The 17,500-nt window shown below is 41.4% G+C and overlaps 5 protein-coding genes across 7 annotated transcripts in view; 3 read left to right on the top strand and 2 right to left on the bottom strand.

Moving 5' to 3' along the window:
• Positions 1 to 2,322, top strand: part of LOC149097966 (U-scoloptoxin(05)-Er3a-like) — a 4,564-nt gene extending 2,242 nt beyond the window's left edge. The window contains exons 2-3 of the mRNA XM_089278240.1: positions 1,204 to 1,397; positions 1,611 to 2,322. Coding sequence (XP_089134366.1) covers positions 1,204 to 1,397; positions 1,611 to 1,853 — 437 coding nt within the window. The 3' untranslated portion in view covers positions 1,854 to 2,322. The remainder of the gene's footprint in view (positions 1 to 1,203; positions 1,398 to 1,610) is intronic.
• Positions 2,323 to 6,164: 3,842 nt separating this feature from the next.
• LOC110058083 (cyclic GMP-AMP synthase-like receptor) lies at positions 6,165 to 8,312 on the top strand. The gene has a single exon (XM_089277432.1). The coding sequence runs from the start codon at positions 6,231 to 6,233 to the stop codon at positions 7,395 to 7,397; it is 1,167 nt and encodes a 388-aa protein (XP_089133558.1). The 5' UTR covers positions 6,165 to 6,230; the 3' UTR covers positions 7,398 to 8,312.
• Positions 8,313 to 8,397: 85 nt separating this feature from the next.
• LOC110057509 (cyclic GMP-AMP synthase-like receptor 1) lies at positions 8,398 to 10,271 on the bottom strand. The gene has a single exon (XM_089277431.1). The coding sequence runs from the start codon at positions 10,220 to 10,222 to the stop codon at positions 9,014 to 9,016; it is 1,209 nt and encodes a 402-aa protein (XP_089133557.1). The 5' UTR covers positions 10,223 to 10,271; the 3' UTR covers positions 8,398 to 9,013.
• Positions 10,272 to 10,806: 535 nt separating this feature from the next.
• Positions 10,807 to 17,500, bottom strand: part of LOC149097963 (isovaleryl-CoA dehydrogenase, mitochondrial-like) — an 18,224-nt gene continuing 11,530 nt past the window's right edge. For 2 of the 3 annotated variants that reach the window (XM_089277429.1, XM_089277428.1), the window contains exons 8-12: positions 17,482 to 17,500; positions 16,593 to 16,674; positions 13,224 to 13,328; positions 12,439 to 12,511; positions 10,807 to 11,930 (exon numbers count right to left, since the gene is read on the bottom strand). The exon at positions 17,482 to 17,500 is cut by the window's right edge and continues 75 nt beyond it. In XM_089277429.1, the coding sequence (XP_089133555.1) occupies positions 11,797 to 11,930; positions 12,439 to 12,511; positions 13,224 to 13,328; positions 16,593 to 16,674; positions 17,482 to 17,500 (413 nt within the window). In that variant the 3' untranslated portion in view covers positions 10,807 to 11,796. Of the gene's footprint in view, positions 11,931 to 12,438; positions 12,512 to 13,223; positions 13,329 to 16,195; positions 16,270 to 16,592; positions 16,675 to 17,481 lie in introns of those variants that run through there. The other variant, XM_089277430.1, reaches the window with a different exon arrangement.
• Positions 14,194 to 15,934, top strand: LOC149097965 (uncharacterized). Its single transcript, XM_089277435.1, has one exon. The coding sequence runs from the start codon at positions 14,382 to 14,384 to the stop codon at positions 15,771 to 15,773; it is 1,392 nt and encodes a 463-aa protein (XP_089133561.1). The 5' UTR covers positions 14,194 to 14,381; the 3' UTR covers positions 15,774 to 15,934.

Raw genomic sequence — 17,500 nt, 5'->3', positions numbered from 1 at the left:
TTCACGGTTAACTTTGCTCATTTGCATTACTATAAAATCTAGCATGTACGTGAGGCAATTTCGGGCTATTTTGTAGTTTTAGCCCGAAATTGCCTCGCATCCACGTTGAGAAGGGCTAATGCCCAACTGATGAATCATTATGCAAATCAATGAAAAACAAAATTCATCACGGTTGACCACAGGCAGCCCAAGCTCTCAATGGTTTGAATTTATAAAGGTTTGTATGGGAATGCAACGGCTTTGCTTGAAAAGCCAATTATTCTTATATTTTGTGAATAAAATCTACTTACCCTGTTGCTGTGTTGTATTCTTTGTTGTTTGCCAGCTCCTCGGGCCGATCTAACGCGATTTCGGCGAGTTATCGTTCTGTGGGTTTCCACTACTAAAAGAAAGACTTTTGTCGGACGCTGAAATTCAGACTATTAAAAAAAAATCGGCCAGGCTATGCTTATTTACAAGTACAGCTTGATGTCTTTCATTCATATCAAGAAGATCATAAACTCCCATCTTATCGCAACCGAAATCTATTTCAGTGAAAGTAGTGACAACATTCGCTAAGATAGATCTCGATAGCGATCATGTGGAACTCGCTCCTCAGATCAGACAACGTTGCGATGAAAAATGTACCAGAATGCAGTGCGTCGTTGTTTTGATCCAAGCGATCGCGTGGTACTTGATGTGTTAGGAAAATGAGCTCGATCGCTCAACTTTTTCTGGAGCGATCTCAGCTATCTTAGGCCAAGTTAAACATTAAACTTCACATGAGACGACCTAAGGGGCGGGGGAGAAGCGTTGCGTGACGACCCTAATAACGGCTGCGGAGGACACTAAACTAAACTGAGCAAAAAAAGTTCGTGATAATTTCGACATTTGACTCAATTGAGTTCGTCCGACTGAATTTAGTGAAAAATGTGTATTTTTCTGGCCAATCAGCGAGAAGGAATTCAAACACTTCTGGAACTTGTTCGGTAAGAGTAAGTGCGCAGGGGCTCTTCCGCTCGTGATGTAGAATTTCGCGCGAAAAAAATCGCGTCGTCCAGACTAGCTGTCCCTGAGTCCCTAAGGATGATTCCTAACATGACCATGGTCTCCTTTCTCTCTTATTTTATCGCGTTCAACGATAAGAGAAAGACAGGAGAGAATAAACGCTATGATTAGTCCACTAGATAATAGTTTTCTTTTTCTTTTTTTATTTTGACTTAGTTCTGGCCATAAGCTGCTACCAATGCGCTTCACAGCCACCAGAGACCATGTGTACTTCAGGAAATATAAATATCACTGACTGTGATACCTTAGGTTTGCCTAAAGGGTTGTATGACGCATGCATCAAAATTAGCATAGAAACGTCCATGGCGGAGCAAACTCTGACTATGAATACAATGGCTTGTACGATGAAGGTAATCTGAATTCAGTCAAGTTTTAAATAAATTTTAGAGTGGTTTAATTTAGGGAACAAGTCTTGTATTCTAGATTTCCCAGGTTTAACTCCCTCCTGGTATTGCTACTAAGGATTTGATACTCCCTTGTTACTGTAAGCCAAGATAATGTTTGTTTCACGAATCAGTTATCATGTTCCCCTATTGAATATCACTGTGTTATCTGATCTTTAGGCTATGTGTGAAAAAGCCAAGAAGGATGGCTGTAACATAACTAATCCGGGAATGACCATAAAGACGTGTGAGGTCAGTTGCTGTTTCGAAGACAAGTGTAATGGCATCACAGGAGGGTCTGGATCCGGAGGCAACGTTCTTGCAACCACTGCGCCAACAAGTAAAGGTTCCTCTTATGTTGCGTCATTCATCGCCACTTTTATGAGTGTGACAGCTCTTTTCGCTCATTTTTTCATTCACTAGTTGATATATTAGCGCCACACAATGACAGATTCTACAGCAAATAATAAGTTGATTGTGTGAGTTAGGATCCTTATTTATGAAAAATATTTGGACTTTTTTCTGACTAGTTCAATAATCACGCGTTTGCAAAACGTTGTGATAGTAACTAAAGGAACAGTCAAGAAGGGTGATTGTGTCCTGAAGTATTTCAAGTGCTTTTAAATTAAAATGTCCATTTTAGAAAGTTGTAGGCTATTGCGGTTCATATGAAGCCATTTCAGCCTCATGTAATAACTTGAATAATCAATCAGATGCTTGCATGAATGAGATATCCTGACTGAATTTAACAACTGAGTAGGCATGTCACAACCTAGTTATCACTTAGTATTATTAAATTATCAGATAGTCGGATTTACGAAAAAACTCGATCAGAACTTAAGGTCTACATTGTAAAAGCTTCATTGTGATAGTCATTAAAAACTGGAGGGTACTGTGTGGTACATCTTTCTCAGCCAATCGATACAGTACCGTTTGTCATGAGATGTAGATCAAATTCGTTAAGTTATTATGGCAGGGAAAGGGGAAATGTGGGAGAGTCTACTTAAAAGCGCGGCCCCTAGCGGGTGTCTCAAAAGAGAGAAAGACCTAAGACTCCCTCCGAATCTCAAAAACTAAGACAAAGACCTCTTCCAAATTTCAAAAAACTAAGACCTAAGACCTAAGACCCCCTCCGAATCTCAAAAACTAAGACCTGAGACCCCCTCCGAATCTCAAAGACTAAGACAAAGACCTCCTCCGAATCTCAAGAAACTAAGACCTAAGACCCCCTCCGAATCTCAAAAACTAAGACCTGAGACCCCCTCCGAATCTCAAAAACTAAGACAAAGACCTCTTCCAAATTTCAAAAAACTAAGACCTAAGACCCCCTCCGAATCTCAAAAACTAAGACCTAAGACCCCCTCCGAATCTCAAAAACTAAGACAAAGACCTCCTCCGAATCTCAAGAAACTAAGACCTAAGACCCCCTCCGATTCTCAAAAACTAAGACAAAGACCCCCTCCGAATCTCAAAAACTAAGACAAAGACCTCTTCCAAATTTCAAAAAACTAAGACCTAAGACCCCTCCGAATCTCAAAAACTAAGACCTAAGACCCCCTCCGAATCTCCAAAACTAAGACAAAGACTTCCTCCAAATCTCAAGAAACTAAGACCTAAGACCCCCTCCGAATCTCAAAAACTAAGACCTAAGACCCCCTCCGAATCTCAAAAACTAAGACCTAAGACCCCCTCCGAATCTCAAAAACTAAGACAAAGACCTCCTCCAAATCTCAAAAAACTAAGACCTAAGACCCCCTCCGAATCTTAAAAACTAAGACCTAAATAACGTAGTCCACACAATTCTATTGTTTATAAGCCAATCAGATACGAGTAAATAACTCGTGTGTTCAGTCCAGAATAAAACTTTCGGGCCAAACAACAAATTTGATGTTCAATACTGAATTCCACATTTTCTGAGCAAATCCGTTGACATTTTTCGTGAATTTTCGGTATCAGTAATTCTGACAACTCTCGTGTAACTGTATGGCTACAAAAAGGCTATCATTCTGTTTTCACAAAATTATAGTCTGTGATTACTGAAATACATGTGGTTGACACGAAAAACGAAAATGAAATTAATGCATAGAGTCGGAACATACAAAAAGGAATGCTAATGATAAACCTCACTAATATCGTCACGTTTATGCGACTGAATGAGAAATTTTCAAAGGCAACTTTGCCGCAAGAGTCATCGGCAAGCTTCCGATTTTTTTAAAAGAAATAATGAAATTTAATGATTAACGTCGCAGCTTGCACATGCGCCGGGCCGTGAAACCCTCCTTTTATCACTACCAAACTCAAAAACACAAAAGTGTAATCTGCTCTTCCTACTTATAAAATAACTGAGCTACTACGCGCGCTCTCATTGGTCGATTTGTGTGTTTAGGTGAGAGTATGTAAACACGGTTGTGACGTTTTAGATTCGCGCGTATTTTTGAGAATTATTTTAGAAAGGCAATAGAGGACTTCTTTCGTGTTTACATAACCTCATCTAAACACTCGGAGGGTTGGGAGAATTCTCAAAAGTTATACAAACCCTCGACTGCGTCTCGGGTTTGCATAACTGTCTCGAATTCTCCCAACCCTTCTCGTTTTGGACATTATCTGTTCCTCGAGGCTCACAGAACTGTTCGCTTCTCGGAACAGATAATGTCTGCGAACAAATATCCGTGCATGTTTTCTTACCAAATGAAGGCTATTGTTTATATATCCAACAAGCGCGAGTGGAATAATTGTTAATTAATGTAGATTATGAAAATTTGATAGATATTTAAAGTCAGTGCTATATTACGTCTTTAATTATCTTTATTGCTGTAAATAAGAAGACAGGTAAAAACTATGCTGATGTTACATATTGAATCATCTTTGTATGACATTGTTCTTCAACAATGATAGCACACCATTTCATTTTACCTCTTACTGAGTTCCTTTAATAACCTTACAGTCAGTCATAATTCCCAGGGGCGGATCCAGGAATTTTTGATTGGGAAGTAGGGGGTTAAGGGTGGGGGGGGGGGGGGGGAGGGAGGGTGTAATGGGAGTGCAATCTTAGGTTCAGAAACGTTTTGGCGGGAAATCACTTCTCTCCAACGTCCCTCTCCTAGTCACGGTACTTTGCACGTGAATTGTACTCGTAAACGATACACCATTGGACCATCCTCCTCCTGTCGTCAATATCAATGTTAAGGTGACGAGTGCATGAGAAAGTCCTGACAAACGTTCCTCAACCATCTTGTTTCTGAGATATGACTTGATTCTTCTCAAGCCGCAGAATAAACGCTCAGCTTCGGCTGAACTACCAGGAGTGTACACCTTGTTATAAGCAGAACACATATGTTGGGATATTTCTCCTTGTTAGCATAGCTTACACGCTCGATAAGATTTCATGGTAGCGGTTTAGCTGGTATGTACCGTTTTCAAAAGTATTGCCGGTCTTCATGTGACGTCATCATTTTCCAAAATTGAAAATACCTAATCCTACTGAAAATTTAGATTCATCAAATGTAAGACTCTCTAATTAACCTTTAAGCTCGACAGCGTTCTTCATTTGTAACAGAGCGCGTTTGAATTTCTAAATTTATGCGTTGCGTGACATCAAATGGCGGCCCGAGAAGGCTCTTGGGTAGGTCAAAAGATGAGTCACAGCGTAAGTTTTTGTTAACTGAACAGTTCTTGCTCTAGACGAAGTGTCGGAGCTCTAGATTAATAACTTTTCGTTTAAATAGCAAACCTCAATAACAGATGTTTCTGTTACTTAACAGCCGCCATGTCTGTGTCCCTCCGGGGGGCACCAGCATGGCTCTATAAATTTGGGTGAAACACTTCTCCAAATAACGCGCGAATGTACAACCGCACAGACCTCAATCTTGGCGAGGTTGTTTATATAACAATCATCTATCATATCCCGATTCTTGAGTTGTTGTTGTTGTTGTTTTTCCTCTGCTTGTACAACAACAACTTGTTACTTCTGACAATTGACTTCTTTTAACACTGACTACTTCTGCTTCTAACTACAACCTTACCATACACTTACTTTTATGCTAACTCTAGGACCTCTAGCTACTCACGGAACGCAAGCTAAGGGTAGACCAGGTGGTCCAAAACAAAGCAATCGGATGTAAATCCGAGTACTTTCTTCAGTGGCCGAATTGTAATTGTTGTTTTATTGAGCATCTCACTTGGGTTGAACTAACGAGAAAATTGAATTTCTGGCGAATTTATTGAAATTGATAGCGCTGCTTTGCTCGCTTTGCTATAAATCCCAGTGATCTACTGGCACTGCTGCAAAGTTACAACCAGGAGACATGCTTTTCAGTGGCGGATCCAGACCTTGAGCTAATGAGGGGGGGGGGGGGGGTTGTTTTGCTTGCCGTGATTTCTTCTTTAGACATTTAGACCCGCCACTGCTCTTTCTTTTAGTTAATCCTACCTTAGAAATTTCTTCGTAATAAATAAGTAAACGTTGGCAACGCGGCCAGGCTGCCAAGTACAGTTTCAAAATGGCGGCATCTAAAGGGGAATTTTGGGCTTCTTTCGAGACGAATTTTTTCAGGCACTTTAGATGTTGAAACTTTAGTGAGTGGAAAAACCCAATGTCTACTTGCTATAGGTGGAGACAAAAAAGTAAGCTTTTTGAAGTGACCTTCTCCGTTAAGCATTCAATGATGAGTTAGTTAAATGACCGCTGGCGCAACTGGTGTCCAGCTTTTCTCGGTTGGAAGAGGTGTATTTCTGCGAAAAGCGGAAGTGTCCTATTCTATGACCCGAAATTCTGACTAAAACCCCTCTCTTCAGCTAAAAATGCAACGTTTCCGGCGCGATTACCTAGAAAAATTATACAACGAGGCAGAGTTCGATAGGGAACACGAAGAAGTGAAAGAAATCGAGGAGAGAATTATAAGTTTAGTGAACGAAGTCTCCGAGTATATCGGCCGCGAGGATCCTCTGTTCAAGAACTTTGTTATTCCTAGCGGCAGCTATTTTGAAGATCTTAAAGTAGAAGGCCCAGATGAATTTGATTTTATGCTTTGCCTGGAGCGTCTTTCGAAGCCTGGTGTCTGTGTTGTAAAGGATATACCATTACGACCGGTCCCCGATCCAGGCTATGTCGATGTTCAAGTTGCCAGCGACAGCGTTCGTCGTGCATATAAGGAGCATCGGTACATTTCAAATCGAGGAAACCTGAAGTCTGATGTGCTCTTGAGAAGATTTCAAGAACTCATCGAGAGGGCGTTAAGGGGAAGAAAGAGACGCTCAAGGGAAAAGATAGCTGAAGATATCCAGGTTGAGCTTAGAAAGATCCCTGTCACGTTTAAAGTCCGCTGGGAAGGGAGGAAGTATTCCAACTATGAAGTAGCCGTGGATTTTACTTTATGCATCAAACTGAGCGGCGAATGGCCGGCTGCATCAAATATACGCCAACGGCTTAATAGAGGACATCCTGGCTATGAATTTTTTCAAGAAGCTGTTCGTGCTGGCTATCACCTCGTGGCGTCCACGATTGGAGAATCGGGTACACATCGGCCTTGCTGGCGTTTGTCGTTTTCAGTTGCCGAGGGCATTGTTCTGAAGAGCATCTTCAACAACCCAAGACTAGTGCACAAGGTGACTCTTAAAGTTCTTAAAGTCCTCCGAAAGAAACACGAGAAAGACTTGTGCCTCTACGAGGCAGCAAGCGCCTCGTTCAATGTAACCTGGGCCTTTCATTCGTATGTTCTTAAGACAATGTTCCTTCACGAATGGTGCGAATTTCCGCAAGATTCTTTCTGGACGAGTGATAAACTTGGAGAGCGAGTCAGAAGCATTCTAGAAAGGATCCAAAACAGTGTTAAAGAGAGAGACATTCGTAGTTTCTGGGTTCCAGACTACAAACTCTTTAATTTCCGGGCTAGGAATTCAACCCAGACCAAACAATGCGAGATTAATCTTTCCCGGCTCATGGAAAATCTCGAAAATCTACACATTTAGGCCCCACTTATATGGTCTCGTGCCCTCCCCCCGAGTTACCCTGGGCGAGTTAACCTTTCAGTGTGTCGTTGAAAAAGCCAGACAACCGTTTATATGAATGTCCCGAGTTGTCTCGGGGGGCGAGACAACTCGGGTGGACGAGTTCTCACACCCCCCGGCAGGTAGGGTAACCCTGCCATTCTCATATAAATACTTTGGCTCGCCTAACCGGGACAACTCTCGGCTTGCCAAATGTCACGTAATATCTAAATTTTAAGTTTTAGAGTAGAAATTTATATTACATGAGTAAACATTAGTTCAACGGAGCCCAAAGTGATCGAATGACCAAAAGAAACCCAAAGAAAAACAGGATAACTACGCAATTGATTGAATATCTATTAAGGGCTATAAATAATCATCCAAGGTCAACCTCTCGGCCAAATGGAGGGACAACTTTTTCTCATATAAACGCTCAATGAAGTAGCTATTGCCTCGGTTACCCGAGATTTTGACTATGTTTTTAACATTGAGATTCCTCTTATAAGGATTTATAATGACGGTAGGCTTACAATGACAAGCTTTTTAATTTTAAGGACCTTACTTTCGAATTGATTCAGTTTGGCCAGGGTTTTGAAGGGTTCGTTTATACTTAGTAACAAAACAGATCAAAACATTATCTGCCGTAGGTGTTTTCAAGCTTTTGTTTGAGGAAGGAGTTGATTGTTATGAAATCACGATTTTGGTTTTGGCATTCAGCAGTAAAAATTTCTCGAAGATTCTTCTCTTTATCCAGGCATCGGCATTTGTCCCCTTTAAATTAAATTGTGATGTGAGTAGGATTAACATTATATTAACAGAGTAACAGACCCGAATTCAGTGTTTCCTATGTTAGTGTTATTTCATGTTTTCGTATTAAATGTGGACCATTGTTGACAACTGTTGTCTCATTTGGAATGAGTTTCTCCCTTCAGTCTAAGCTCCCTATGTGGTTTTTGTGCATTGATAAATGCAAAAGCTGACGTCTCTGATATATTTGCTTTATTATTTTTTGTTTTTCTCTATGTTAGTTTTAATTTCGATCTTTACTGGTCAGTCCAGTTCGAATATGCCAGATTTTTACTACAAAATAACAAAAAAAAACACCAAAAAACTGCAGAAATCTGTTTTAACTTCTTTCTCTCCCGCCTTTTAAGTAGTAAGATTCTTAGGCGAAATAGATACATGCATGTTTAGGAAAGATTGAATCACAACGAGCGACGCCGAAAACATAGCGATTGATAAACAAAAACATGCTTATTGACAATACATAAAAAGCAAAGAAAGTTAAGATTTTTAGTAATTTTAATGACCATTAAAGGGTGAACTGACAAAACCTTGTACAAGTGAAGTGACGATAAAAACTACAGAGAAGATAATTATATGAAAAAAAAATCTTTGTCTAAAATAGGTACATAAATGAAACTCGATGTGTAGCGACTTAGTTCAAGTTGTGCTATGCCAACTTGAAGTTCGCTATCTACTTTCCAGTTTCTTAACTCACAAGCGCAAAATGTTTTGGTTCTATCAAATTTTCCGTAATGTCCTGAAAAGAGCCAATGGCAATTAATTGTATGTATGCTTGCTCGCTTATCCATTAGTTATAACTTCTCAAAGTACCTTATTAGCGAATGCAGTTTCTGTTCGCATTTCTCCGTCCTTGTTCTTCTCCTTGCTCGAAAGTTAAACAGTTTGTAATCGCGCAACCAAAAACTTCGAATATCTTTTTCTTGGAGACTTTTATGGATTCTCTCCAGAATATTGTGGATACGCTCAGCAAGTTTGTCTACAGTCCAGTAAGATTCTTCAGGATATTCGAACCATTCGTGTAGAAACATTGTCTTCAGTACGTACGAATGAAAGGCCCAGGTTATCAGGTATGAACTTTCAGGAACTCCAATATAATCTGAAACGACTTCTGGGTCATCAAAGTCGGGCTCTTCTTCGTAGAGACATAGCTCAGACTCGTTTTTCTTCCGCACAACTTTTAGAATCTTAACCGCTGCCTTATGGACGAGTGAGGAGTTTTTGCAAAGCTGTCTCAATAATATTCCCTCCGCTTGAGAAAATGACAATCGCCAGCAAGGCCTTGGCTTACCCGCCTCTCCGATACAGGATGCAATAAGATGGTACCCTCCTTGGCTAGCTTTCCTGGTCATCTCGTACCCGGGATGGGATCTGTTACAACGATCCTTCACGTTAGAATCTTCCGGCCATCCATTCACCCTGATACATACGACTAAGTCGACAGAAATTTCATAGTTTTTATACTCAGTTCCGTTCCAGGTGAGTTTTAGTGTAACTGGAATTTTCCTGAGTTCGGCCTCAAACTGCTTCGCCAGCTTTTCAGAGAAATGTTCCTTTTTCTCTGTCAGAACTTCATCGACCAGGTCTTTAAACTTCTCCAGCAGTGTTTTTGGCTTCAAGAAATTTTCCTTCTTCTTTGATGTGTATCTTTTCCACTTCTTCCGAGAGACAGGGTCTTCTATTTCAACATGAACGTAGCCTGGATCTTGAACTGAGCGAAAAGGAATTGCTCTTATCGCGCAAACCCCGGGTGTAGACAATTCCTCCAGGCATATCATAAAATCGAACTCGTTAGGCCCTTCGACTTTGAGATCCTCGTAAAAACTTCCGCTCTGGAGAATGGTGTTGGTGAAAAGTGGATCCTTTTCGGCGATGCTTTCTGCAATTTCTTGCACCAAGTGCCTCACTGTTTCCTCTATCTCTTTCACTTCTTGGTGTTCCCTGTCAAACTCTGCCTCCTTGTATAATTCGCGTAATCGCTTGTTTTTCAGTTGCGGCATCATTTTGTCTTCTGATGAATCGAGAAACAAGACTTCCGGCTTTCTCAGAAAAAGGTGCTGTACGAAGGAAGTACGTCCTCTCTCGTTCCCAGAGCCTCTCGGTACAAACGTCCCTCAGGGGATTTGATTGGAATTGCGGAAATGCGACTACGGCTATCAGAAAAAGAAGCGTAATTTTGAAGGTTAAGATTTGACTCGAGATGACTTCCACGGGGTCGGGATCGTGTCGTAAGAGACGTGGCACTGAAGTTGCCTTGACTTGCACGTCACAGGCCAAGGGGTTTTAAGCTGCGGTTTTTCTTTTTTCAATCGAGAAAACAAGGAGCGGGGGTCCGGTGACACTCCATTCCACTATAGCCAGCGGAACAAGTGGAATAAATTAACGCAAACGAAAGAGAAAGAAAAAAGAAAAAAAAAGGCAATTGTAGTTACTAAGAAAGGGGAGTTTATCATAGAAGGAGGTTGACAAGATACTCTCTTGAGAGAGAAGAGCTCAGGAGGTGGTAAGCCTCAGAAAGCGCTTCTTTATCAACTTGAAAACAAACAAACAAACAAACAAGCAAACAAAAACAAAACAAGAAGCCCGATTTCGTCAGCAACATCACATTTTAATAGCATTTTGACTCAACTGAAATTTTTCCAGGTGGGCTATAACACTAGTATATACTTCGCATTTAACAAACCATTAAAAATACTTGTTTAGACTCCAAAATAACATTTATTCTTGATTCTACAGGTATGTTAAAAGCCAATATTATTTATTTCAAATTTCAGGGAAGACCCAGTTAGGGGGAAGCGTTTATTCTTAAGACTCTTCAATAAAGCGTAGATTTTGTCGTTGTTAAATACAGGCCTTTCTTTTGCGTAATTTATGACCCAATAAATATAATTTAAAAACCGCGTGAACATTCAAATGCTGTGACACTCACAACTACAGACTCCACCGACGTGACTGACATTTTTATAACATCGCTTCAGATCCAGCCTTTGTACTCATGTAAAAAAGCATAATATTCGCATACTACTTGTTGCGATGCAGTACTGCTTTTAGCATTCGATGATAAGAGATTACAACTCTTTAAGTAGCCTCTAAATGATCCAAATCTTAATTCTCCTAACAAGTTTGCTACATTTTCAAGCACATAGGTAACAAGAAAGATAATCGTCAATTCAGCGATTTGTTGATTCAACACCAAATTCTCAGAATAAGCAATAAAAGGAATGTAAGGAAACGAGTACAGAGAATTCATGCTTTGAACTCGGATCCTAAAAGATAAATTTGAAATGTATACCCATAAAAACACCGCTCCATATTTCCCTTAGCACTGCAAATGTGTACACTGCTTTAACCCCGCTGTATAAAAATTATGCGCAGATTCTTTATCCTACGAGTAGAGTCCCTTCCATCTTCCCGACTTTTCTCAGTAGGAAGATCGAGGGGACTCTGCTCGCAGAGTACATCTTCTCTAGTTCCCACGCCTTTCCTCCGCTCGTCCTTAGCAAACGGAGCCGCTAAGGGTTCAGACTGAGTGGACTGTGTATGAGAACTGACAATACACGTATAAAAAATATTTCACTTAAAGGAATTCCGAGTTGAGTTTTTCCCCTATTAACCATCTTCTTATTTCGCTCGTACCAGCTCCAATCTCGTACAACTTGGCGTCTCGTAGAAATCTCCCCGTAGGGTAGTCGTTGATATAACCATTTCCACCTAGATGACGAGAAAAGTAGATGTCGAGATTAATATTTTCTACAGAAACGTTATGTGAAACGTCACTCATTTTCCAATGATGCGTGACCAGAACAAGACAGTGAACAGCCTAGTTCCCAGGGTCTCTCATCTTACAGAGGGCAGTAACATGAGAGACCCTGGGAACAAAATTGCACAGCGAAAAACGATCTGTCTCCCAACACGTACATGAAGTAAGCTCAACGGAAAAGATTTGTGTGTGGCTTCACGCTAAACTACATGCAAACAAAATTATCATATCAGACACGAACGGCAGAACGAGATCAACAAAATTGTATTTTAAACTGACTATGGGGAAATCTTATGCGGCCTTATGCGCCTACTGGCGCCTCGAGAACTGATGATAATGGGGAAATCTTGCCTTGCAACTGTATATGACTCTCTCTAGCTGACAAAAGAATTACACGTAACAGATATTCGTCAAATCTAGTGCAACTCGAGTTTGAGCAATTACAAAGATAACACTTACCTAAAATCTGAATAGCATCTAACGCAACTTGTGTGGCATTCTCGGCTGCGTAAAGGATCACACCAGCGCAGTCCTGGAAACAAGAAAACACTGACGTCGACACTGATACAAAGGGCGATCTCAACACTGTTATGAATAAGATATCTAGAGCTTGGACAGTTGTAGAATCAATAGTGAGTGTAGTCTCCTCACATTTTCTAGCAGCTGTGAACGAGACAACTCATATATTTACGCGTTGAATTCTCAGCCCACTGGAGAGGCGTCTAAAATTCCTCATTGATGACGTAACAGTACAGAGATCCGTGGAGTGTCCTGATTGGCTATTACTCTGTTTTGAATTTTCGCGCGCAAACAAGAACCAATCACAGACTCCGCAAGGATCTCTAAAGACCTCGTCAACAATTTTTCGGGTCCAATCTCGGAGTGGAGGAAGAAGTGAGAACTCGGAAAAAGACGCCGGCTACCTTAGCTTCTCCAGTACTATCCAAACTTCCCACTAAGCCTGGTTCACAATTGTGGGATAAGCATAACACTAGTGGAATACGCACAAGAAAAACAACCATGTTCCGTTTTTTTCTTGTGTTCAGTGCTTATGCCTATTTCACTAGTGTTACGCTTATCTCACAAGTGTGAACTAGGCTTTACCAATGGAAATGAATGTACGACGATGACCACTAGTGCGAGGAAAAAACACTCTAGACAAAGTGAGGATAACGCATGCTAAAGTATTCTGAGTTTGACAGTGCAGCTTTACTAGCAATGTTACAGCAATTCACAGAACGCACCTTGGTATTAACATGCCCAGCATCACAAGCACGAGCCACTGAGTACACATAACTCCTACAAGCGCTCAGGCGAGTGTACATGTCCGCCATTTTGCCTTGGACTAACTGAAAATAAAAACAAAGAAATAAGATTAAATTAGACTGTTCATAGCCTCTCTATTTTTCAGCGCACGCGAGAGAAAGACCCAGCAAAGCGAGCGCGAAGCACGCAGGGGTGGGGGCGGGGAGGCGAGCCAAACGAAGAGTAATTTTCTTGGTCCCCACCTCCTACCCTGTCAAGTCTACCGTTTTGCCCTGGCGTCCAGTTCTCTCGCGATTCTATCCGTACGTTCAACGATCGAATAAAAATACGAGAAAATAGAGGGTTGTGAATAGTCTAGATCAAGTAAATGTTCTATGAGATAGGTTCAACACGGGACCACCTACAGAGTTAAGTCCGAATGGCTTCATAACAGTCCAGTTAACAGTACTCCATGTCCAGCCCGGCTGTCGGAATTATAACTATAATCTGTACATTCATAAATGCATATACAGGCAAAAACTAACGATAGATAAATCCGACGTTTCGGCGACATCTTGGCGCCATTGTCAAGGGAAACTAATTAAATATGCGATTTCAAGAGTAACTAAGAGTTCAGAGTTTCTAATTTGCATAAGTTAGACAAAGACTTTAGCGCGAACTGAGTCTGATTGTACATTTAAACACGGTCGTAATTGTTTAATGAGTAACATCTCATTAATGAGACAATCAAACTTGTTGTGGCATTTTTTCAACACGCTAAAACAATTGCGAAGGTCATCCGGAATCCTGCCTGCGTGTCTACTATCATAGTGATTGCGTACTGACGAGGTCTTGCTTCTATGTCCATCAACGAGTACGAACAGATGGCCACGGGTGTAACCGACATAACCAGCATCGCACTGGTCACACTTGAAGTTATACACAACGCATTGTTGATCAATGAGCTGAGGCTTAGGTTCGGGTTAACCCGAGGCAGACCACCCAAGCACTATCATCCGCTTTTAGCAAAGGAGGCTCTTGTACAATCTATCATCACAAGGATCCTCCCTCACGCTGTGGCCCAGTCTCTTCGTCCGACCGGTTCTAGACTGGCACACCTGTACGGGTTGCCGAAAACACACAAGGAGAAATTAGCCATGCGACCAATCCTATCAGCGACTAATACGTATAATTATGCTCTGGCGAAATGGTTGGACAACAAGCTCAAACCGTTGTCGTTAAATCAGTACACAGTCACGGACATTTTCGATTTTGTGAACGAACTACCGCGAGACCTCAACATAACACCTGGTGACTTGCTGGTGTCCCATGATGTGTCCTCCTTGTTCACGAATGTACCTTTGGATGAAACCATTACGATTCTCGCAGACAGAGCCTTTAGAAACAACTGGTTTAATTCCGAGTATGATTTGAACATTTCAAAGCAAGACCTTATTGATCTTTTGGGTGTGGCCACCAAGGGGCAGCTTTTCCAATTTAATGGATCCCTGTATGAACAGATCGACGGAGTAGCGATGGGGTCCCCCCTTGGGCCCTTGCTAGCCAACGTATTCATGTCGTCTATTGAAGAGAAATTAGATGTTGACGGCAAACTGCCACCTTACTATCGTCGATATGTTGACGACACATTCACTGTGATGCCCGATTTGTCTACAGCTAGGGACTTTCTTAACACCCTCAACCACGCTCACCCCGCCATCAACTTTACTATGGAGGTCGAAAATGATGGAATGCTTCCCTTTCTCGGTACTCAACTCCTAAACAGAGCGCCTCGTATTGAAACTAAAGTGTTTGTGAAGCCAACAAACAGTGGTCTGCTTCTCCATTACCACAGTCATGTCGATAATAGGTACAAGCGCGGACTATTGACAACTATGCTCGATCGCGCACATCGCCTGTCTTCGTCATGGTCCTACTTCACTGAGGAGTGCGAACGACTGAAGTCTGTTTTCTCTAAACTGAAATATCCCAAGCACCTTGTTGACTCCACTGTCAAAACCTTCCTAAATTTAAAGGTCGCTGACCAGCCCTCATTACGGTCCAGATCTAGGACAGAAAACACTACTCGGGTTGTCATACCCTTTAAAGACCAGGAGTCTGCTAATATCGTGAAGACACAGTTGAAAGATCTCAGTGTGAAGCTGCAGACCAGTGTTCAACCGGTGTTTACGAGCCGCAAGATTGCCCAGGAGTTCCCGACAAGCGAACCTAAGCCTCAGCTCATTGATCAACAATGCGTTGTGTATAACTTCAAGTGTGACCAGTGCGATGCTGGTTATGTCGGTTACACCCGTGGCCATCTGTTCGTACTCGTTGATGGACATAGAAGCAAGACCTCGTCAGTACGCAATCACTATGATAGTAGACACGCAGGCAGGATTCCGGATGACCTTCGCAATTGTTTTAGCGTGTTGAAAAAATGCCACAACAAGTTTGATTGTCTCATTAATGAGATGTTACTCATTAAACAATTACGACCGTGTTTAAATGTACAATCAGACTCAGTTCGCGCTAAAGTCTTTGTCTAACTTATGCAAATTAGAAACTCTGAACTCTTAGTTACTCTTGAAATCGCATATTTAATTAGTTTCCCTTGACAATGGCGCCAAGATGTCGCCGAAACGTCGGATTTATCTATCGTTAGTTTTTGCCTGTATATGTTTATCTAAATCATTGTTGATTAGAATTCATAAATGCGGACCCAGAAAACGAAACTAATTGATGACAGCACAGGCAGCCCAAATGCACCATACAAATTGAGGTAATTAATAATTTATTTGAGCGCCGCGAGTGGAACGTGACGCTCTGAGGTAAGTAGTGCTGTGTTACAATGCGTACCGTTGAGAATTTGAGCCCTCAATAAGACATTGTATGAAGTTCGAAATAACGTGGAATTTAAACTTTTAATAAATTTGTCCTACTTTCAATAACAGAAAGAAAGTGTACTTACCTTGTCTGTTATCTGGTGTCCTTTTGATCGATTTCGCCGTTTTTAGAGGATTTTGCCATTCGGGTCGTAGCCTCCTTAAAACCGTCAAAAGGACGCCAGATAAACATATAGACTTGTTTGGAAAGATAACCAGCTAGGGGCCAATCGAACTGAGGGCTAAACGGCCAGATACCAGAGACAGACAGACAGACAGGCAGACAGAAAGACAGACAGACAGGCAGGCAGACAGACAGATAGGCAGGCAGACAGACAGACAGACAGACAGGCAGGCAGGCAAACAGACAAACAGACAGACAGATAGGCAGGCAGACAGACAGACAGGCAGGCAGGCAGACAGACAGACAGACAGAGAGAGAGCCAAGGGAGCAAACAAATAACTGTAGTAAGATGTACTTACCTGGTGTTCACCAATTTTTTTGCCAAAAGCTTCCCGCAAGTGAGCATAAGGAAATGCAACATCAACACATGCCTGCATCAACCTGGCGGTCCGATAAAAAAAGGTAATAGAACTTCACAAAACAAGATTAAACAAAGTCAGTCATAATAACCAAGACCTGAATACTAGCCTCCCTTACAGCTGTTATTTTGCACGTCACGCAGTCTTTCTGTCTAAGATAAGCATTGCTTGACATAACAGAAAGCGTCTGTAATGGAAGGAACGTACATATTAACTGAAGACTCACTGAACAGTATCACATGTACTAGACTTAATTTTTATGTCACGTTCAGGTTCTAAGTGTGACTGTTTTGTACGTCATACAATCTTTCTGTCTAAGATGAACATTGCGTGACATAACAGAGAGCAGCTACAATGGAAGCAACGCACATATTAACTGAAGACTCACTGAACAGTATCACATGTACTAGACTTAATTTTTATGTCACGTTCAGGTTCTAAGTGTGACTGTTTTGTACGTCACACAATCTTCCTGTCTAAGATGAGCATTGCGTGACACAACGTAAAGCGGCTCCAAAGAAGGCAACTTACAAGAACAAGCAACTTGCTGAACAGTAAACTGGACGTGAGTTTTACGTCACGTTTAGGTTCTAAGTGTGACTGATAATGTCAATGTAGGAACATGTCTTCCTTCAGTGATGCTAACAGCCATAAATTTCAAACTGCTGGGACACTTTTGTCCAAGTAGTCTGTGGATCTACTCTGCTATTGCCTTGTGGATCCACAGCCACTTTGACAATGTTATGATCAAATTCATGATCAATAACAGTACAGATGCATGAAAACTGACACCAATTTGTTAAATTTTAGCCTTTGCTATAGAACTTACCCAACAGGCCCTGCCGCTA

The sequence above is a fragment of the Orbicella faveolata genome, unplaced genomic scaffold, assembly GCF_042242905.1.
Source record: "Orbicella faveolata isolate gen_17 unplaced genomic scaffold, um_ofav_v1 contig_46, whole genome shotgun sequence".
In the NCBI taxonomy this organism is placed as follows: Eukaryota; Metazoa; Cnidaria; class Anthozoa; order Scleractinia; family Merulinidae; genus Orbicella; species Orbicella faveolata.
Note: the sequence above shows the minus strand (reverse complement) of the source record. Positions and strands in the feature narration are given on the sequence as shown.